This window comes from Dipteris shenzhenensis, chromosome 23 (genome assembly GCF_047967505.1).
Source record: "Dipteris shenzhenensis isolate YYH24624 ecotype China chromosome 23, Dip_SZ_1.0, whole genome shotgun sequence".
NCBI lineage: Eukaryota > Viridiplantae > Streptophyta > Polypodiopsida > Gleicheniales > Dipteridaceae > Dipteris > Dipteris shenzhenensis.
This window is the reverse complement of record NC_141618.1, coordinates 42,815,392-42,838,311: the sequence shown is the minus strand read 5'-3', so window position 1 is coordinate 42,838,311 and position 22,920 is coordinate 42,815,392. Positions and strand designations below refer to the sequence as shown.

General features: G+C 41.7%; 1 protein-coding gene across 1 annotated transcript; it reads right to left on the bottom strand.

Annotated features, from left to right (window-relative positions):
• Positions 1-7,243: 7,243 nt before the first annotated feature.
• On the bottom strand, positions 7,244-8,848 carry LOC147887416 (putative mannitol dehydrogenase 1). Its single transcript, XM_087394309.1, has 5 exons — positions 8,811-8,848; positions 8,534-8,761; positions 8,202-8,460; positions 7,639-7,819; positions 7,244-7,548 (listed from the first exon to the last, which is right to left on the bottom strand). Exons 1-5 carry the CDS (start codon positions 8,846-8,848, stop codon positions 7,337-7,339), a joined length of 918 nt encoding a protein of 305 aa, XP_087250435.1. The 3' UTR covers positions 7,244-7,336.
• Positions 8,849-22,920: the final 14,072 nt, after the last annotated feature.

Below are 22,920 nucleotides of genomic sequence, written 5' to 3'. Positions count from 1 at the left end.
TATTACATTATGACAGGTTGAAGATGTGTTTTCATGGTTGAAATGTTAATAGGAGAGGAGCACGTTAGTGTTATTACCACTAGGTTTATATCTAGGAGTCCATTAGGGCATTCAAAGACCCATATTCTCAATGTAACAAAACTAAATAAGAAGAAAGATACCATACGAGGCCTCTTGTAATACATTGTCAAATATAAACATGCATTTCAATGGATACACGTGTTTAATGGGAACACATCTTTCTTATTTGTTTTAAATCATTGCTGCTCTTAATAAATTTATAATATTTATTCTATTGTATTTTTTTAAAGTCAATGTTACGGTTTAATATATTTGTTCCATCCTTTTAATTATGTTAAATTGCTACATTTCCATCCAATTTAGTGTGATTTTCACCAATTCATAGGATTATGATGATCATTTCTACCAAATCGAGGTGCAATTTCATCGTGTTGTAGAAGTCAAAAGTGCCTAAGATGTCACAAAGATCCCATAATGCCCTAAAACTGCCACGGCACAAATTTAGGCATTTTGGCCCTTCCAGAATGCCTAAATTTGTGCCATGGCAATTTTTGGAATTTTTGGGCTCCTTGCGACATCTCAGACACTTTTGCCTTCTACAGTACAGTGAAATTCCATTTCTAGCATGTACATGGAAGAGATTCTTGACTGTGAAAGAGAGGAGGTGAAAGCAGATGAAGCATTGGGCCTACTCCAAGATCCCCCACCAAGACTAGAGCAAGAATTTGCATTAGAGACAACTGACCCAGAATCATACTTATAGTCCTTGGCTCCCCTCATCATTGATGGAGAACAGGATGTATTCCTCGGCCCCCCGCATCATTGATGGTGAACAATATGTATTCCTCCATCACATCGAGGTTATTTTAGATTACGAGAGGATGAGGCAGTTGGAGTCCTGTTTGGATTGATGTTGACACAAGTGTCAAAGGTCCTAGGTTTTGAGGCTCCAAAGACTAGAAAATGGAAAACTTTTCATGTCAAAGGTCCCGGGTTTTTAGGCTCCAAAGACCAGACAATGGAAGACTTTCTCCTCACAATGCTGGTTTCATTGAGGGATGCAGACATCTGATGTATGATGCACAACCCTCTCATGTAGAAACTTTGACCTCCAAGACAGAACAAGAGAAGGCTTCCACCTCTCAGATGGAACATCAAACAACACCTGGATGATGATGATGTATCCATCAACATTGCAAAAAAGGAAGGGATAGAAGCGGATGACACTATAGTGGTAAGTTCAAACATTGTTTTGTCTTTTGATGGTCTTTTGGTATAATTTGTTTTGTTGGTCTTCTAATGTTTGTTGAATTGTTGCAGGAGGTATTTGAAGTCGATGAATTCTCATCTTGATCGTGTGTGAAATCGTGGGTCAAACCGTGTCCAATACGGGCAAGATATGAAGGGTTGAAGTAGGGGTAAAATGGGGTCATTTTGGTGAGGGGGGTCTTGGTCTTAAGGTTTGGTGTGAATGGGCTTTAAATCTAACTGGGGGTGAGTAACTGAGGTACTTCCAGTTAGTCTAACTAGCCTATCCAGTTATTCTAACTATGAGTTACTCTAACCTAGCTTAATTTAACCTAACCTAACTCTGTATCAAACTGACTACGGTTAGCTAAATCAACCATAGTTAGTTAATCTAACTATACTACAATCAGACTAACCAAAGTGTCCAGTTAGTCTAACTAATTAACAGTTAAAATAACCTAGAGTTAAACTAACTAACCTAGAGTTAAACTAACTAACCTAGGTTAAAACTATCCTAGCTAAGGTTATTTCTAAGCTTAGGTTAGGTTTTTTTTTTAAATAAATAATTTTAAAAAAATATACCGAGGGAGGGGGGCGTCGCGCGATGGCAGGGGCAGTGTTTGGGGGGGGTGGAGATGCAGTAGGGGGAGAAGGTGTGGAGAGGGACGAGTAGGGAGGGTGGAGGGGAGGGATTGCATAGGAGGAGGCGGAGTGGAGGGCGTGTGCAAGGAGGCAGGCACAGGAGGCCCTTAGGTGACCGGTGAGGGAGAGAGGTGGGGCGGGCATGCCGTTAATGGTTGTGTCACCGCTAGCTGGCACTGCGCGAGCAAGCTACAAGGCAGCCTTGCAATAAGAAAAGGCTTAGGCTGTTGTATAGTTAGTATTATAGTTAGGGTAGGAAGAGGAGCGGTTAGCCGAGGGAGGGGGGAAGAGAGAGAGAGAGAGAGAGAGAGAGAGAGAGAGAGAGAGAGAAGAGGGAGGGGGGAAAGATAAGAGAGAGAGAGAGAGAAGAGAGAGGGGGGGCGGAAGGGGGGGAGGAGGTGCGGGTGCAGGGGGGGGGAGAGGGGTGGAGGGGATGGAGGGGGGGGGTGTGGAGGGGGAGGGGTGAAGGGGGTGGGGGTAGGGGAAGAGGGGTGGAGGGGATGTACCAAGGGGGGAGGGGTGAGGGGGAGGGGTGGAGGGGATGGAATGGAGGGGGTGGTCGAGGGGGGGGGGGGAACTTGAGGGATGGAAAACTTTGTCAGAAATCCAAAGGGAGGAAGAGATGGTCACCTTAATGCTCTCCATGTCTTTCTCGATGTAACAGGATTGTTGATGGCGAATGGACGGTGGGTGGATGGCTAGGTTGTCTCTACAAGAAGGGCTCAAAATAACTCACCATGTGAGGATGGGAGTAGGTGTTGGAAATTGGGGAGAGAGGAGAGCTTCATCATGGAGGTGAGTGAGAACACATGAGATATTCAAATGGGTGTTCTATTCATTGTGAGAGGGAAGTCCCTCTTTTATAAAAATGGAGAGAGGGTGGCCTAAATCAATGGCACCTCTCCTACATCAATGGAGGATGCACACATGCACCTAGCAAGCCCTTGATCACACACATCCCAACAATAGGGTGGTGGTTGATGGAGAGGGAAGAGTGTCTTACATAGGGCTTCTAAACATGGGAAGAGGATGGAGGCAACATATCAAAGAAGAAGAATGAGGGGGTGGAGCGGGTTTTTATAGGAATGGGTGTAGGCTTTAGGGTTAAACCCTAAACTCTTCTCAAGTGGCTTCTTTTTAAGAAATAAAGAAAATTTCTTAAAGTAGTAACCCAAGGTTGATGCTTGGGGTTGATATGTTGGCTAGAGTTGGAAAAAATTTTACTCTCCTTGCCCTTGACTATTATGTTCTTGAAAATTCATAGTAGTTTGTGTTTTACTCATACTTGCAAATGTTTACTCGTTACTTGAGACGCTAGTCTCCTCGGCAATGGTGCCAAATGTTGGCTCTTTCCCACAACTTCCATAAGAAGAGTAGGGTATTCTCAGAATGTAGAGTTCCGAGGCTTTTTGTCACCTACAAATATATCGGGGTTGTCGTTTGTAGTATACATGTAGCTTAGGACCTCGAGTCGTATTCCGGTGAGAGACGTAGACTTAAGTATGATAAGCAAACATAGTGCATGCATGTGTGAAAGGAATGCACATCATCATGTTTGAGGTAATGAAAGCTTTCACCTTCATTGGGGTTTGAAGGGTTTAGGTGATTTTAAGGGTGAGAGAAAGGTTCAGGGTTTAGAAGGAGGTTCCAAGGTTTAGTGAGAGTTCCATAGTTTAGAAGAGGTTCCAGAGTTTAGAAGAGGCTCAAGGGTTAGAAGGAGGATCCAAGGTTCACAGTAGAATACATGCTGGAGAACTCATCTCCCTCGTAGTTCATGGAGGTTGAGGGTTGAGGAACTAAGGGTTTAGGGGAATCATGGGAGTAGGAGAGGAAGAAGATGTAAGAGCATGGGGGGAAAGGAGAGAGAGAAGAGGGAGGAAGTGGAGGGAGGAGGAGGAGGAGGAGGAGGGAGGAGGAGGAGGAGGAGGAGGAGAAGGAGGAGGAGGGGGGAGGACGAGAGGGAGAGGTTGGGTTGCAAGGTTGGAGGAGAGGGGAGGGGGAGTTGCAAGGTTAGGGCATGCTTTTGGACGTGGAGTGCAAGGAAGCATGGACACTTGAGACAATTTCTTGGAATACCAAAGTAGAACTCAACACAATGCCCTAAAGAATGTGGGCTTCATTCCATTATGGGGTATTTATACAAGTTGGAAAGCTTCTCTCCCTGCATGTAGGAATTGTAAGACATTCTCTCTCTACATGTAGAGCTTGCATATAGTAGTTGCACATGGTTGCACGTAGGAGTTGCATGTAGAACTCGCATGTAGAACATGCATGTAGGAGTTGCAAGTAGAACTCACATGTAGGAATTGCATGTACAACATGCATGTAGGAGTTACAAGTAGAACTCACATGTAGGAATCCCGTGTAGGACTTGCATGTTTAACATGCATGCACGAGTTGCAAGTAGATCGGATGTAGGAATCGCATGTAGAGCATGCATGTAGGACTTGCAACAAGTAGAACTCACATGTTGAGGATTCCTAGAGAGATTATTCCTAGCCTTATACAAGTATAAGCGGAGCTTTGCCGCTACTCTACACACACATTCTATACTACCTAAGTCCCATGTTGGCACAGAGACAACACTCCTTAGAAATTTCAAGTATGCTAGACCCTACAGGGCCCCTAGATGGAAGGACTATCCTCTTCTCTTAGCCATAGGCAACCTAGCTTACAGAGTGACTCTTCTAATTTATGTCACTCCAAGTCCAATGCATTTCGCTCCAAGTCTAATGCATTTCGCTCCAAGTCCAATGCTTTGGCTTTATCATGAAGATCCTGGTTCTTAATCCTTTGAAGATCCTGCATAAAGTTATGCATTGCAACAATGATGCTATTTCCTAAATGTGCTAGCATCTTTGCTTGGGCTCTGTGCATCTCGCTTGCTTACATAGCTATTGACTGAGCATTATTTAACCGATTGCAATAACCAAGCAACCCTGCATGTCCATTTCCAACAAATTGGACTAGCTCATGCATTGTATGGAAAGGAGGGCTCTTTTGGTTGGCAAAATCTAAAGGATACAAGGATCCTTCTACCCAAAGGTCGAGATGCTTCTTTCCTTGTGAACAAAGACTGTGGATTTTGGAAGCTCCCCTCAATCCTAGAATATGTGTGCTTGCATATTCAGCCTCCAACTCTAAGTAAACCTGGTACTTGTTGGAGACATCCTCGAATGGTGCCATGACTAAAGGATTATAGAGAAGGAGAAGGTGTGGAGATCTAAGCTTGAAGGAGTAGCACGCAGAAGAGGGAGGGCAAGGAGGAGGATGGATGGGGGAGGGAGGACCAATAGTTGAAGAGGAGGAAAGGGGGGCAGACGAGTAGGTGTGGAGGGTGAGGAGGAGTAGGCATGGAGGAGGAGAAGGAGGGAGGGGGGAGGAGGAGTAGCAGTGGAGGAGGAGCAGGGGTGCAGGAGGGAGGGAGGGGGAGGGTAGGAGGAGCAGGCATGGAGGAGGGAGGGAGGGAGGGAGGGGGAGGACGGGGAGAAGGGAGTGAGGAGGGGGAGGGGAGGAGAGGGGAGGGGGAGGAGGGAGGGAGGGAGGGGGAGGAGGGAGTGAGGAGGGGGAGTGAGGAGGGGGAGGGAGGGAGGAAGGAGAGAGGAGGGAGGGAATTGAAAATTCGAATTTTGAATTTTGAAATTTTTGGTTCCCACCTAGGAGTAAGAGTTGTGTAAGAGGTGGGGTCACTTTTGAGCTTAACCCATCTAGGTTAGGGGGGGTTAGGACTTTTTGGGACCTACCTTGGCCCTTTCATTAGGACTAATCCATTTCTTAATCCATTTCTTATGAGGCCCTTTTGAGACCCCAATTCTCCCCTAATGTCTGCCTTTCCAAGTGAGGAGCGGGATGCACTCCTTCCAGGCTCTGACCAAACCTGCTGCTAGGTCTGACCTAACGATCTTCCAAGGGAATTATGAAAGAAGTCACTCGTACCACCAAAGGCTAGCCCAACAACCCACACCTGTTGACCTGCAATTTTCCAAATGGCTTTTGGTAATGTCGATCCAAGGGGCATACTTAGTGAACAATCGGGGAAGCCATTTGGCTATCAAGGCGACATTTTTTTGTCTCACGTTCGGGAGTCCAAGCCCTCCCTGCAGCATGCAAACCTTTAGAGGCTCCAAAGGGATGTAGTGCATGCACCGTCGGCCAACTTCCTCAGCCCACAAAAATTTTCTAAAGAGGGCTTCGATTTCGAGCTACTGGTTTTTCCTGAAGCTCCACATGGAGGTAATATATGTGATGTCCAGGAGGCAGTTCTTCACCGATGATTTCCATATCCAACGAGGACCCCGTGAGTGTGGGATTCTATAAAGCATCAAGCTCCGCTAGAGCAAGTCATTCGCACTGGCTTGCTGACACAGGAGTCTCCATCCCTGCAAGGAGAAGTCTACTCTCTGCACTAAAGGTTCAACTGGTTCAAAGACAAGGTCAAGGCTAAGCTCGAGGCCTCGCATGGCATTAGCCCAAACCTAATCTCCTAAAGAGAGAGAAAGATTATCCTAGTTATGCATAGGATAAATCTTGTAGGAATGCAACAATTGTCACCATTATGGTGAAATTATTATACACTTATTTTTCAACACAATTAAGCCATTTACCATAAAGATTTCATGTGGAAAGCACCATGGCATGGATCCATATTTTTTCTCATATAAATTGATGGAAGATAAAGTGTATCATTGTCCAATGTGCTCTACCTCTTAAAAGAGGATACTACCAAAAATCTTGTGAGAGAGCATGTTACTTGGTGAGGTTTTGTGACGTAGAAGAGGCTACTACAAAAATCTTGTGAGAGAGCATGTTACTTGGTGACGTTTTGTGAGAGAGCATGTAACTTGGTGAGGTTTTGTGACGTACGACATTCATAGGCTACTACCAAACATCTTGTGAGGGAAAAGACCCTTGATAAGCAAGATCATGTACAACCAAATTTTGCATGATTTATCGGGCATCACTTAAATTTAGCTTGAATATAAAGTGACTTATTGCCATTACGAAAGCAATTATGCTATTTTTGTTGTAAAAAAGAGAGGATGTTGAAACGTGAGGCTTTTACTTAGTCAAATACAAAAATATGCAACTTTAGATACAAAACGTATTCCAAGTTGGGAAAATTCCATATGATAGAAGCATAAGGTAGTTCTAAGCATTAACAATGAAGTTAATAATAATATTAACTATTCCCGGTTGGGAAAAATCCATAAAGTATAAGCGTATAAGGTAGTTCTAAACATTAGCAATGAAGTAATATTAAGTGCCTGATAAAAGATGCTAACGTGTCAACAAGATTGCTACCCCATAAGTTTGCTGAGAATGTGTAACTCTGCAAAGTTTATGATGTCCTCTGAACTATGCTTAAGGGGGAAGACAACAGTATCGTCAGGATTACTGAAACACTCCCAGCTATAGCTGCCTCCATCTAGGCTTTCAGAGTTCCGGCGATATCAATCACAAATCGATACTTCACGTCGCCTTTCTCCAGCTTTGTCATTGCAGCATTCACTTGGTCTTTCACTTGGTCTATGGGGATCTTCTCGATCGTGCTTGTAATGTTATGTTTGCCGCAGAAGTCCATCATTTCTTGCGTTTCTGTTGTGCCCCCGATCATGTTGCCTCCCACAAAGCGACGGCCTGCACATGCATCAGGACGAATTTACACAACTTCCATGTTTGATCGTTCTGGGAGACGGTCTTTGCAACTGTTGGGTACACATTACTTACCAAAGATTACAGCATCGGGGGCCAACTTTACAGGTTGGTCCGGTATTCCAACCAATACCATCTTACCATTGACGCCCAGGAGGTGCAACAGAGGCTCAAGAGCGTGCACTGCAGATACGGTGTCGATTATGTAGTCCAATGATTTGAAAGCTTGCTGCAGAACATTCCATGCGGACCACAGCTTTCACAAGTCAATTCCATGGAGAACCATGCAACATCATTAAGAACTGGTTAGGGCATACGGTATAGAATTGTATAGCCTACAAACCCAAGTTACAAGTGGCAACTTCACCTTCATCTCTGCACTTGTGGATATCTGAACACCCAAAATGGCTACCACCCTTTCCACTCCCGGACCCTAGCACTTTCCAATCTGTCTTTGAGGATTGCATAGGAAATGTTTGCGCATATGAGTACCTAAACTCATGTATTCTTTATGGAAGATGTTACATCTCCACTTTGTGGTAATTACGAGTGTAACATAATCACGGGCTTTTGCAAGGTTTTGGCCTCGTTTCTCTGGAGCCACATACTAATGGATCAATAATGTGCACCTTGCTAGCAATAAAACGATCGGCGCCCAACACCTCCTTTGCTTCCTTCTCTTTGCTTGGCGATGTACTGATGACCGTCACGTTTAACCCAAACGCCTTGCCAAACTTCACTGCCATATGCCCCAAGCCTCCAAGCCCAACAACTCCGAGGCTCTTCCCTCTTTCCGTCATGCCAAAATACTTCATAGGGCTGTAGACAGTTATACCGGCACATAGCAGGGGAGCTGCCCCATCCAAGGGAAGATTTGGGGGTATGCTGAAAACAAACCTGATAGAAAGAGAGACAACGTTAGAACTTGAGGGCCGTAATTCACACTAAACATATCCACTGCTGAAGTTACTTCTGGTCGGACACCATAAGCGTCGAATAGCCACCTTGGGTAGCACTTCCGTCGTAGTATACGCTGTTGTATGTAAAAATTACTTTCGGGCAGTACTGCTCCTGGCACTTCTCGCAAGCATCGCACTTTTCACAAGAACCCACCATACATCCCACGCCAACATGATCGCCTACCTTAAAATTTTTCACTTTAGCTCCAACTTGCGTAACGATTCCAACAATCTCGTGCCTGCATCAGAGACACGAGTATTATACGTTGGATCCGATTGGAGACCAACCTGACCATACCAGCATCATTGCTGGAAAGTTTATTCATGTGGTCGTGATGGCTTTGCTTGCATCCGCTCGCCTTGTTGATTTGCTGCCCGTTTTTGACAGAGCTACCGGAGAAGGGGATGTCACCTTCAAAATCACTCACTGCGGGATATGCCACTCCGATTTGCATCAAATTCGTAATGAGTGGAAAAGCTCCTCATACCCTATGGTTCCAGGGTGAGTCTCCCTCCTTTGTGTCTAGCGGGATGGCTACCCAGGCTGCGAACACGGTGGAAAGTCTCTCCTCTCTCTCCCTCTCTCTTTCTCCCTCTCTCTCTCTTTTGCTGCCGAGGCAGCAAGATTCTCTCTCTTATAATCTCTCTCTAAAAGTCTCTCCTTCACTTTTTTCTCTCTCTATAATAAATTTCAAAGAATGCAAATTTTAAAAAAAGTACCTAGAAGAAAGTTGAGATCGATGCTTGTGCTTGCTTTTGCTCTTGCTCCTCTTTTTGCTTCTCCTCTTGCTCTTCCTTGTTGAAATGAGAGAAACAATGAGAGGAGGAGAGTATATATAAGAAAAACTAGGGTTTTAAGTGCTTCTCTCTCATTAGTCCTTCTATATCATTATCTCCTCTCCCATTGGCCTGTCCATCACATTATCTTCTCTCCCTCTCCCACCCACTCCCATCCTCCCACCTCCACCTCTCACTCCCACTCCCACTCCCATCCTCCCACTCCCACGATCCCATCCTCCCACCCCCACCCCTCCCCCTCCCCCCCCCATTCCCACTCCCTTTCCCACCCCCACCTCCCGCATTCCCACTCCCACTCCCACTCCCACCCCCATCCTCCCACCCCACCCCTCCCACTCCCATCCTCCCACCCCCACCTCCCCCATTCCCACTCCCTCTCCCACTCCCACGCCCATTCTCCCACCACCATCTCCCCCATTCCCTCTCCCTCTCCCACTCCCATCCTTCCACCCCACCCCACCCCTCCCACTCCCACTCCCACTCCCATCCTCGCACCCTCACCCCAACCCCACCTCCCCCATTCCCACTCCCTCTCCCACTCGCACTCCCACTCCCATTCTCCCACCCCCACCCCCACCCCCACCTGCCCCATTCCCACTCCCTCTCCCACTCCCAATCCCATCCTCCCACCCCCACTCCCATCCCCACCTCCCACAATCCCACTGCCTCTCCAACTCCCACACCCAGCTCCCCTCTCCTACTCCCACTCCCACTTCCACACTCCCACTCTCCCTTTCCTCCCACTACCACCCTCCCAACTCCCACTCCCATTCCCACATTCTTACTATCAATTCCACTCCTACTTATGAATCCTAATAAAAACTATTACTTAAATAAATGATATTACTGAAAACACTCATAGGATTTAAGGTATAGGGTTTAGGGTTTGGGGGTTAGGGTTCAAGGTTCAAGGTTTGGTTTGGGGGGTAGGGTTTAGGATTTAGGGTTTGGGGGTTAGGGTTTAGGGTTTAGGTTTTGAGGTTAGGGTTTGGGGGTTAGGGTTTAGGGTTTAGGGTTTAGGAGTTAGGGTTTAGTGTTTAGAGATTAGGGATTAGTTTTTATTTGTTACGGTTGAGGGTTTAGAGAGTCAAGATTAACATTTACTGTTTAGGGATTGGGAGTTAGGGTTTAGGGTTTAGGGGTCAGGGATTAGGGATTAGGGATTAGGGTTTATGGGTTGGGGTTTAGAAACTAGGGTTTATAGATTAGGGTTTACGATGTAGGATTTAGGGTTTAGGGTTTAAGGTTTAGGGGTTAGAGGTCTAGGATTAGGAATTAGGGGTAAGGGTTTAGGTTTAGGGTTTTGAGGTTAGGGTTTAGGGTTTAGGATTTAGGGTTCAAGTTTAGGGTTTTGAGATTAGGGCTTGCTTCCTCTGCATTGCTCATGGATGCGACAAACTTATCAGGACTCCTAATAAATCCATGGGTTGCTAGCAAAGGAGTTCCCCAAGAGGTAGTCATTGGGGTAGGCCCTTGAGGAGTTGGCCCATGGGGAGTCCACCCAAGGGTAGTCACGGGGGTAGGCACCTGAGGATTCGGCTAAGTGGAATCGAAGTCCTCTTGATAGTATAGCCCATGATGTTTCCTCCTATGAGGGGCTTAATGATCACGGGGTCTATGATCTCTGGATGTGCGATGTGCTAACATGTCTAATTTGGGGGGATTGGACAAACACAGACACAAATAAGAAAGTAAACACAAACACAAGAGTGGGTAAGAAGCGAAAAAAGCTTTAAAACTCAAGTTCAATTGATTAAAACTATGAAAAGACGATTTACTTAAGACTTCATCTTACATTTTCATATATCTCCATAAAATACATTACATATGTATCCAAAAGAGTGTTTATATACAAAAATTCTCGCAAAAATAGTATTCTTACACACAATTTGTCTCCAAAAGAGACATTCTCATGTGTATTCTAAAGAGAGAAGGAGGTCTACTACTCTACATTACTATCACTCATATTGTCCTCCTCCTGATGGCTAGATGGGTCACTCGGGACCTCATGCACGTCTTCATATATATATTGATGCTCTGTGAATTCATAGAGAAAGAAATGAGGCACAATGTAAATATTTGTTCAAAGAGTGGTTACATATATAGGCAACTGCCTCCATGTTGGTAGATCCTAGATCCACAATCATCTCCATGATTATCTCAATCAGTCACCTTATATGATCACTCACACATCACACTAACCTAACATATCTAACTGATGAGTCACTAGAACCTTCTAGCACACCTACACTCACACACTCCTTGTATAGGACTCTAAGCCCATAGGCATACACACACACACAACATCACTTTGCCCCTTCATTCCCCCCTACAAATTGATGACCTCATCCCTCAACAAAAGTACACCAGATGCTCCATGGCTTGCCCACCATCATGTGGCAACACACATGGCCCCAACCTGTGATTCACTCTTAGGATTCTTGGTTTTCAACAAGATTGGCTAAACATCTCTTTTTTGCATAGCATTCCTTTTCAAAGTGTCCAGGTTTGCCACAAAAGTTACACTTCATTTTGCTCTTTCGCTTAAAGTTGATTTTGGCCAAATATGCCCCTTCTTTGTAATCACTTCTTTGTTTGATATTTCTTTCCTCTTCCAAGAGGGATGCTTCAATTTACACCAAACTTATCTCTAGTATATTGGTGAGTGTGGCTACAATAGTGCCATATTCTTTAGTGAGACTTCTAAGTAAGATGGCAATTACAATATCTTCATCAATATTAAACTTGATGCCAAATAACTGTGTCAAAATGCTCTTCATTGAATTTCGATGTGAACAAATGGATTCCCCTCTATCCAATTTTAAATCAAATAAGTTGATAAGCAAGCTAAACTTAGAGCATCTCCCCTGTGCTCCAAAAACATGCTCAAGATGAGTCCATGCAACATGAGCACTCTTGCATCCATCAATGTGATGGGATAAAAAAATCACTCAAACCAAGAGCAGTTATAGAAAGTGCTTTTTCATCGTTGGGAAGCCATGAAGCTTCTCCCTCCCTAGTTGTCAATTTAGTTTCTTTTCCATTTTCCACCTTCCATATTCCTTCTTTCATGAGAATAAACTTCAGTTTTGTTTGCCAAGTGTGGAACCCCTCTCCTTCAAACTTATTTAGAAGACGTTTTGGGAAGGTCTTACCAATTTAATGGCAGTGTCAAATCCCTCTACAAAAGATCAATATTTTTGAATAAAGAAATCACCTTCACCATATAGATGCAAATTGCAAGATAAAAATTCAAAAAATCCTAATTGTTTAGCATATGCATAACCAGTTGGCTTCTCCCACAACCTCTTAACTGGGTCTTGTTTACCTTGTACTTTATCTTTGTAGTCTTCTTGGCACTTGAAGAAGATTGAGAGTTTGACATTTTGTCAAGAAATCAACATCCACTCAACTTCAAAGAGCATTCTCTTATCTAAAAAAGAAATGTCTGAATCTCTGATTTGAATTTGAACTCCTCAAGCATCAACTTAGCATTTAGTGTAGCATCTATTTTCAAAAAAATAGTCAAGAAATGCTTGCAGAAATAGAGTAACCTTGGAGGATTGCTACCTCACACCACAAAGCATCAACTTGAGGGCATTTCTTATGCAATTAATGGTCATTGGGAGTAAAAGATTTAGTGCAAGTCTTAGACCAAAAGAAGCTGCACACCTCCACGGGCAATAGCATCTTCTTTGCCTCTAAGAATCATGTCTTCTTGAAAAACCCGACTGGTTTTTCTATAGTTTGTCCTCATTCCTTGGACCATTTGCTCTCAAAATACACCAATAGGTAGCCCATAGGGTCGCCTAAGTGCAACTCAGACCGTTTTTAAAATGGTGGCTCCAGTAAGCTATATTAACAGAAATGGCGTGGGATAGGGCGAGTGTAAGCATGGGCTATAAAAGCCATAATGCTTCAATTTCTCTCAAGTGGAAGGGTGCCCTAACTAGGGGAGTCTACACCTGGAAGGGCACCTGGAAGGGCTAGAGCAATGGTGGCTTGTAGGAGGAGAATGAGCTTAAGGAAATTCATGGAAGGAAGGAAGAAGAAAACTCCATTCGGGGAAGAAGAGAGAATCTAGAGGGAATCTTCAAAGTATCTCTTTCTAGGCACTAGGTTCTTTAGCAATCTCTGATACCATGTGTGAATCCATAGAGAAAGCAATGAGGCACCAATGTTAAACTTTATTCAAAGAGTGGTTACATATATAAGCAACTGCCTCCATGTTAGTAGATCCCAGATCCAAAATCATCTCCATGATTATCTTAATCAATCACCTCCTATCATCACTCACACATCACACCAACATGACACACCTAGCTGATGAGTCACTAGAACCTTCTAGCATACCTACACTCACACACTCCTTGCATAGGATTCCAAGCCCATAGGCATACACACACACACACATCAATTTGCCCCTTCAAAAGAAGCATGGGATATGTTCGCAACTCTCTATAAGTCAAAGAACACTTCCAAGATTCTCACATCAACCAGAGTTTCCACAATAGTAGCAAAACTGATCATGCTTACGTACTCTGGATCAAAGACTACAACAGTCAACTTGCAACAGCAGTTGGAGAGACCATGAACCTAGTAGAAATAGTTCAAGTCATCCTGAATGGACTGGGAGAGGGATACAAGAATCTAGTCCAGAATATTGCCATCCAATGGCAAATTCTGAAAATGGAAGAACTTTAGTCAATCTTACCTAGTGAAGAACTCAGGATGCAAGCCATTCATGCATGCAAAGTTCATTCTAATGATCAGGCATTCACAGCTTCAGACAGAAGCAGAGGTGGAGGTAGAGGCAAAGGTAGATCATTCTAGAGAAGTGGTCATCATCAGCAAGAAAGTCATCAGCAAAATCAGCATCAACATCATTCTCAACAACATCAAAATCAGCAAAGAGGAAATCATTTCAACCGAGGAAGATTTCAAGGACAAGGGTATGCATCCATTAATGTGTCAAACATCCAGTATAACTACTGTCATAAGTTTGGACACTGTGAAAGAGATTGCCGCAAAAAGAAGTACGACCAAGGCGGTTAATCCACCAATAATCGAGTGAATTTTTACGACAGAGGAAATCATTATGGTGGACATTCTAGTCACAATCATTTTGCAAATGAACATGGGAATATGTTTCTTCCAAACAAGGAAATGCAAAAGATTAATATAGCGTATCTAGGCACTGATTGCAATCCAAAAAAGGATTTCCCTATGAACAATTTCACTGGTGCGAAAGGATTGGTGAAAGATGTACTCTAGATTCCAAAGCTCAGCAAGAACCTCTTGTTAGTAGGTCAAATGATGGAACACAACTACCGAGTCATCTTTGACGGAGATGAATGCACTATCATAAAAAATTCCACCATATTTCAGTTAGTAGGAAAAGGTGTCAAGGAAGGACGCTTGTACAGAATTCTAGCTACAATACCAGATTTTCATGCCATGTCAGCTCAACCACAATAGATGCCACTATCCGCCACAAAATGGCACAAGAGATATGGTCATGTCAATTTCAAGAGCTTGCTAGATCTCAAGAATCAGAATATGGCAATCGGGATTCCTAAGCTACAGTTTCTTGGAAAAGTTTGTGAAGCATGTTGCTTCAGAAAACAAAAGCAAACCAATTTTGGTAGAAGTACCTCTCAAGCACGAGGTATTCTTGATTTAATACATATAGATTTATGGGGTTATGCCTTGACCCGCAGCATCAATGGTTCACTTTACTACTTGACTTTCATCAACGACTACAGCAGATATTGTTGGGTCTACTTTCTGAAAGAGAAATCTGAAGTATTTTCCAGATTTCAAGAATTCAAAGCCATGGTAGAAAACCAAATAGGTAGAAAGATCAAAGTCATGAGATCAGATAGAGGAGGTGAATACATGTCTTCACCATTCATGAACTTTTGCAGAAGTCATGTCATTCAAAGACAATTCACTTGTGTAGATACTCCTTAGCAGAATGCAAGAGCTGAAAGGAAGAATGGTAGTTTAGCAGATAGTGCTAGAGCAAATGCTTAGTGAGAAACATCTTTTGAATCAATATTGGCCAGAATCAAGAGCCATAACAAACTACTTTCTCAATCGGCTTCCTACTGAGCCAATATAGGGTATGACACCTTATGAATCATTCACTGGACATAAGCCACACATTGGGCATCTCCGCATATTTGGTTGCATAGCATATGCCCACGTACATGATGATCATCATCGCAGAAAATTGGACATGAACTCATGCAAATGCATCATGGTTGTTTACATTGAAGATAGTAAAGCATACAAGTTGTATGATCCCATCGATTGAAAGGTCATTATCTCCAGAGATGTAATCTTCAATGAGGAATCAGGATGGAAAACCTCAAATACACAAGAGATAGACACACTGATTTCATAGTCATCTACAGAAAAGATTGACGAAGATAAGTAAGAATTGCCAAAAACACCCAAAGCAGAGCCACAGTAGCTCAGACGGTCTACTATGGAAAGCAAACCTCCAGCTAGATTGACATATGCTAAAAAAGGCAAAGCAATTTATGTTGAAACCACCAATTATGCTCTTATGACTGCCATCATGACTACAGAAGAGCCAGTGTACTTTGAAGATGCAATAGACAAGCCAGAATGACAAACTGCTATGAATGAAGAAACAAATGCTTTGTACAAGAATAATACTTGGGAATTATGCAACCTTCCACTAGGAAAGAAGGCCATAGCAAACAAATGGGTATACAAAGTGAAGTATAATCCAGATGGAAGTATTCAAAGATACAAAGCCAGACTAGTTGCAAAAGGATTTGCACAGCAATATGGCCAAGATTATGATGAGACTTATGCTCCAATATAGCAAACATGGATTCCATATGGTTCTTGATATCACTAGTGACACTCAATAGATGGAATGTGTATCAACTCGATGTCAAGAATGCATTTGTCAATGGTTATCTAGATGAGCAAGTCTATATGCAACAACCATTAGGTTATGTTGAACTAGGAAAGCATAAAAAGGTTTGCCATCTTATTAAAAGTCTCTATGGCTTAAAGCAAGAACCCAGAAGTTGGTACAATAGAATCGACAAGTATTTTGATGATCTGGGATACATGAATCCAATGCAGATCATACTCTCTACTACAAAGTTCAAGGGGAGGACAATACTATTGTACTTTTGTATGTGGATGATCTGATTGTGATCGAAAGCAAGGATATCTTCTTCAGAAAGCTAAAACAAGACTTATCTACTACAAAGTTCGACATGAAAGACATTGGACTTATGCACTATTGTCTTGGAATTACATTCTGGAGAGATTCAGACAGCACCTTTATGAGTCAGCTCAAGTATGTTGACAGTCTCCTGAAGAAGTTTCATATGGCAGATTGCAAGATTGCATCCACTCCCATGGAACATAGTTTGAAACTTACTAAAGATTCAAAAAAGCCTATAGTCAATGACAGGTACTACAGGCAACTCATCGGATCTCTTATATATGTGACTATCACACGGCCAAATATTTGTTGTGCAATAAGCTCACTACCACAGTTTATGGCAAATCCAAAATAGTCTCATTGGAATGTAGCCAAAAGAATCTTGAGATACATAAGAGGTACAAGATAGTTTGGGATAGAATACAGAGGAAGTCATCTAAGGTTGCATGGACAATGTCTCTAGCTATGCCCTCTCTCTTCATCTCCACTCTTCTCCTTTCCCCTCTTCATATTTTGTCAACTCACACTTCCTTCCTCATTCCTCTAAAAAACCTCCTATAACAAATCTCCAAGTTAAGCTTGAAGCCTTGTGAAATGGGTGGATTATGAAAAAAAGCCAGTGAAAATGCAAAAGCATACCTTGAACTCCTCGGTACTGGTGCCAAAAATGTGTAGTGTCAATGGTGACTCACATGTCATGGGGATCTTGAAGGAATGCCATTGGAGCCTCCACTCCACGCTACTTCCTTGTGAGAGCAATGTAAGCACGAGCCATCCACTTGTATCATGCAAGCAGCTTTTCCAGATTGTTGTAGTGTGTTTCGACAAGAGAAAGAGGGAAGGGGGAGAGTGAAGAAGAGAGGGAAGAAGGGAGGGAGAAGGAGAAGAGAAGGAGAGAGTGAAGGGGGATGGAGTGGCAAACACAAAGGCACTACAAAGGAGACAAGAGAGCACCCAAAGACACTCTTAAAGAGAAGAGGGAGCTTGTATTCCAAATTTGTGCATACAACAATGAAGACCAAAGTAACCATTTGGTCTTTTATACATGCCTCCTTTTGAAGGTAGGGCCAACCCTTTTCCTTTTAGCACTCTCTCTTTCTATACATTTAAAAGGCTCTTGGGCCCATAGGGTGACAATGCATCTTTGCTATCCCTTCCATCTCTCCCCTACTGTTCCACTCTTCTGTGTCGAAAATAGCACTTGTGTTAACCATATAAGATCGCTAAATAGTGCTTGTGTTAGCCTCGAGCCTCCGCGGCCGAAACTATTTGGGATTCTAACCCCCTATACAAGGCTCAAAACTTGGAGTGGTGAGGCTGATCTTGGGCTACTTGCGGCTTGACCCCCGTGAGGCAAATAACCACAATAACCACATTTTGTGGCAATTTGTAGCTTGAACCTGTGAGATTGTTGGGGATATTTGGGGCTCAAACTCCTTGAGCTTGTACTGTACTCCTTCCATGGCTACAACCATTGAAGTAAATCATGAAGCCTAATCACCTCTAATCGCTGGTTACCCTGCATTCTGTGACTATACTTTATGGATAATTTAGTATTTAATACTATTCATCATTTAATACTATTCAGCATTCAGTACTATTTAGCATTTAATACTAATTATCATCTATTATTTAGCACTCTAAGTTAGTAGTTAGTACTATTTAATATGTAGCATTTAGTAGTATTTAGTAGTATCAGTAGTATTTAGTAGTATTTAGCACTAGTCAGCACTTAGTACTATTTAGTATCAGTAATATATAGCAGTATTTAGTACTATTTAGTATCAGTAGTATTTAGTAGTATTTAGCACTAGTTAGCACTTAGTACTATTTAGTATTAGTAGTATTTAGTACCTTAGTTATCACTTAGTATTATCTAGTAGTATTAGGATAAGCATTAGTATTGTTTAGTACTTAGCAGTATTAGTAGTATTTAGTACTATGTAGCAGTACTTAGTAGTATTAGTAGTATTTAGCACTATTAGTAGCACTTAGCACTTAGTACTATTTAGTACCAATCACATCTGGACTCCAATACAACCAATGGAAATATGGCCCTTGAGGGGTCCCCTTTAGGGGCAAGGGCTATGTTGGAATATGTCCCTTGCCCCTAAAGGGGACCCCTCAAGCTTAAGGGCCATATTTGTTTCAAGTTTAAATACTAATATTTTTTTGATTATTGTCTATCTTTAAATAATCTATTTGCCTTTGAAATCAATTTCAAATAACTGTTCTTTTCCTTACACAAATAGGTAAAGACACCGAAATACCATGTCCAAAAAAGTTGAAGACTGGTACAAAGCAAGCTAAAACTATTGAAAATTAGAAATGCAAAACTTCTAACATTTCAAATGTATTCATAGACACCAAGAAAGAACAACAAGCAGAGGGGCATGCCTCGTGTGGAAAAGAAGACAATGAACAACTATTCGATGGAAGTCGGTTGGAAGATGACAACTCCTTGGAGGATGTTGGGGATCAGGAATATGATGAGGATGAAATGTTGGACAAAGTAGAAAAGCAGTAGGCAGTGGCACAGGGGGACCTAAAAGTTGCAGAGAAGAGAGGTAGGACTATTTTTTTTCCCTATGTGGCTAAAAGAGGGTATTTATTTTCATAAGTTCTTGTTTTATCTATTTCATTTATTCCTGTTATTGCATCTATTCATGTATTATATATTGTTTAGCAGATGAAAGTTTGCCAGTTAAGGAAGCTCTTATTAAGATGAAGCACCACATACAACACAAGAAGAAATTTGTTGTGCGGTCATTGTACAGAAGCAAGAATATAGAGGAAAAGGAGGGTATGTATTTTCTTCTGAAAATGCACATTTACAGTCTTCTGTGTACAGCACCTCAAAGGCATTTTTGATATGACTTTATTTCTTTGTATACAATCTAGTTGGAGACATCGAAGACGATCAGCACTTGGATGAAGATGATCTGCTAAACTTGGATGAAGAAAATCTATAGCAACTAGACAGGATTATAGAGGAAGCAATAGCAAGATTGGACATGCATGACTTGTTAGGAAACGACAGAAAGGACAAAGACAGGTGGCGGTGGGGAGTTGACTGGAAAGAATAGCAAGGGTGAACACACGGATAGTGGTGAAAAGCTCGACACAAATAACGGTGAGAGGGTCACTGAGGCAGCTGAGATTATATCAGGGTGAAAGCCTAAACTACCTAACAGCTCTGATGGAGAGCAAATGGAGGATGACACAGTAGTAGGTAGCCTTCTCCCTATGGGGACAAAGAAAAGGAAATTTAGTCAAATAGTTACTAAGTCGTATTTGATTGATCCTTAGCAAATGCCCAACCCCAAATGTTAGGACCAGATCATCTATGAAATTACATTGTATGAGAGCTAGTCTCGCAAGTTTTAAATGAAACTCTTTTTGCAATTTATCTTGTTTTTTTTACAATTTATCTTGTTGTTTTTTGAATAAAATTATTTTTGCAATTTATCTTCCTTGTTTTTTTAATGAAATTCTTTTTGCAATTTATCTTCTCGTAAGTTAATATGAAATTCTTTTTGCAATTCATCAACTCAAGTATGATGGATTTGTATATGTGTTATTATTGCTTCAAGGTGACTCCGGAGATGTTCTGCCTCAAAAGAAGTTGTTAATCTTTGATTTGAATGGAATATTGTTAAAGAGGTGGTGGCGGACTGCTGCTCCTGAAATGGCCCAAGGTGGTGATGTTCATAAATTAGGCAACTATGTCATCTCTTTGTAGCCACAATTGATCAATTTCATGAAATCTTTGTGCGAGTATTTTGAGATCACTACATGGAGTAGTATGACAAGGAGAAATGTCAATCCCATAGTGTCTTTGATAGAAAGAAAATTTGGATATGATGGGTTTAGGGAGTTCAAGTTCTTGTTCAACTTTGCACAGGAGGATTGTTATACAAGGGAAGAATTTGGCCACGCAACATAGCTGGATGAGATGTGTGTGCTTAAGCCATTTATTGCATTGGCTACGCATGACATTGACTATGATCCCATGAACACACTCCTGGTTGATGACACTCCTTTGAAAGCAGCATTAAATCCACTCGGTTTCTACATTACTCCTTTTGCCTATGATGGAGATCCTAATGATGATGAGCTATCAAATTAGTTGCTCCCACACTTATTGGATTTAGCAAATTCCAGAGAAGGTGTTTCTACCTTTATAATGAGATACCCTTATGAAGGCCATGTGATTGAGCACATTGTAGCTACTCGTGAGCCAACTTATTCATTGAAGTCTTCTTTGCAGATTATGCTAACATGGGGTGTGTTGATGCTATCATTTCATTGTCAACTGAAGATCCAAAGCCCACGGACTGGTTTATCATCCAACAAAGAATAGTAGACCTTCCACATGAGATGTGCCAACAGATTCTTAGGCATAATCCTTATGTAAACCAATACCCACCATATGCCAAATTGTAAAGGACTTGTACATTGATGAATACAGATGTTGTTACTTTCTAAATATAGACTTGTACTAGTCACTTTGTAATACAGACTTTGCTGGTTACTTTGCTAATAAAATTAATAGTGAGCTGATAAATGTACTGGTGTTCTTACATGGTATTGGTGTTGTTAAATGGTACTAGTGTTTGCTGATAAAAGTACTAGGTGAGCCATTGTTTTAACCAGTGCATAAATAGCGAATGTCAATGCAATAAAATATATGGTCCTTTTTTATATGTTATCTTTTATGGTATTTTTTGCTCAACCATACAGTACCAATTTTGGTTCTGGATAAAATAATACTAACTGCTAGTCAAGTCTAAGCTAAGGAATCATGTGTCATGTTTGTTATGGTGCTGATATAGTTGGTTGCTTTTGAATGGCATTACAGATCCATCAATGTGTAATAGAGCTGTACACTCTTTTGCTCTAGAGCTATAGGATGGAATTGCAAAAAGGGCTGATAACATCTTCAGAGACCTTACAGATGCAGGGTATGGCCTAGAAGAAATAGCAACTTCGGATGTCCGAGATGATAGTCCCTCGGGTCGGCTACTAATGAGGATGGTAAGGAAGAAGGGTCAAAAACTCCTACATTCTAGGCTCATTCCTTCCTAGAACATAGTATATTGGAGTGTGTGGAGTGTAGTGCCACAGAGCTACTATATGTATCCAAGCTTGATCGGGTTGTATTTGGGGTGTGTGGAGTGTAATGCAAAGCTATTGTATCCAAGCCATTTGGGCTTCGTAATGTCATATGACTGATTCTATATGTCTCATCATTATTTTATATGGCGCCTTCTGAATTTGTATGGCTCATTTTGAAGTATAAGTGCAATATATTAAAAAGAGGAACATCATTACAAAAATATGATATGAGAGTAGTACAATGGTTCTCTCTCTCTCTCTCTCTCTCTCTCTCTCTCTCTCTCTCTCTCTCTCTCTCTTTCTCTCTCAATTGACGGCAGATGTGCTACTTAAGATAGTACTATATAGTATCACATAGTACTAACCAAATAGTACTAAGTAGTATGATATGATAGTAGTACAATGGTTTCCCTCCCTCTCTCTCTCTCTCTCTCTCTCAATCTCTCTCTCTCTCAATTAATAGTAGATGAGTTACTTAAGATAGTAGTACATAGTACTAAATAGTACTAACCAAAGAGTAATAAGTAGTATGATATGACAGTAGAACAAACTTAATATGACCTACAAAAATTACTACAATAGTACACAATCACTAAAAAATAAGGCTAATAGTCTGATATGACAGTAGTACCTAAACAGTAGTAATATAATAGTACACAATTAAAACTAATAGTACTAAAAACTGTTAAAGTTCCTCACTACGGAGCATCCCCGAGAGAAATAAATAAGTCATGTTGTGAAGAGATTTGTTTGCTAGCTCCATTATCACTACAATTACACAATTTTTGGATTCCTTTTCTTTACCAGTAGATGCGTATCTCGGGGGGGTCACTCATCATATGTAACCCTATCACGTGAGTTCAACAAAAGGATATTTTTTATTTCTAAAATTTACAAAAATAAATATACATAAGGGACTATTTAAAATAGTTTTGGAAAAAATTTACAGATTTGTATAGAAAAGGGGTACATTTTATTGATGAAAAATTTACACAATAAGGGATTTTAGAAATATGCCTTGAACGCACGTGGTATAGAGGGTTTATACATAGTGACCCCCCTGAGATGCGTATTCATTTATCCCATTTAAACACTTGATTTTAAACATTTGTCCCATTTGTCCCATATTCACTTGGCATGGAAACACTCCCATTTAATCAATGTACTGAATGACTTCCTTTGATGCCCTGGCAAGTCCATGCTCTAGACTTGTCAACATCACCAACCTTTACTTCTACGAAGAGCCTTTGTTTAGAATCATCTCCC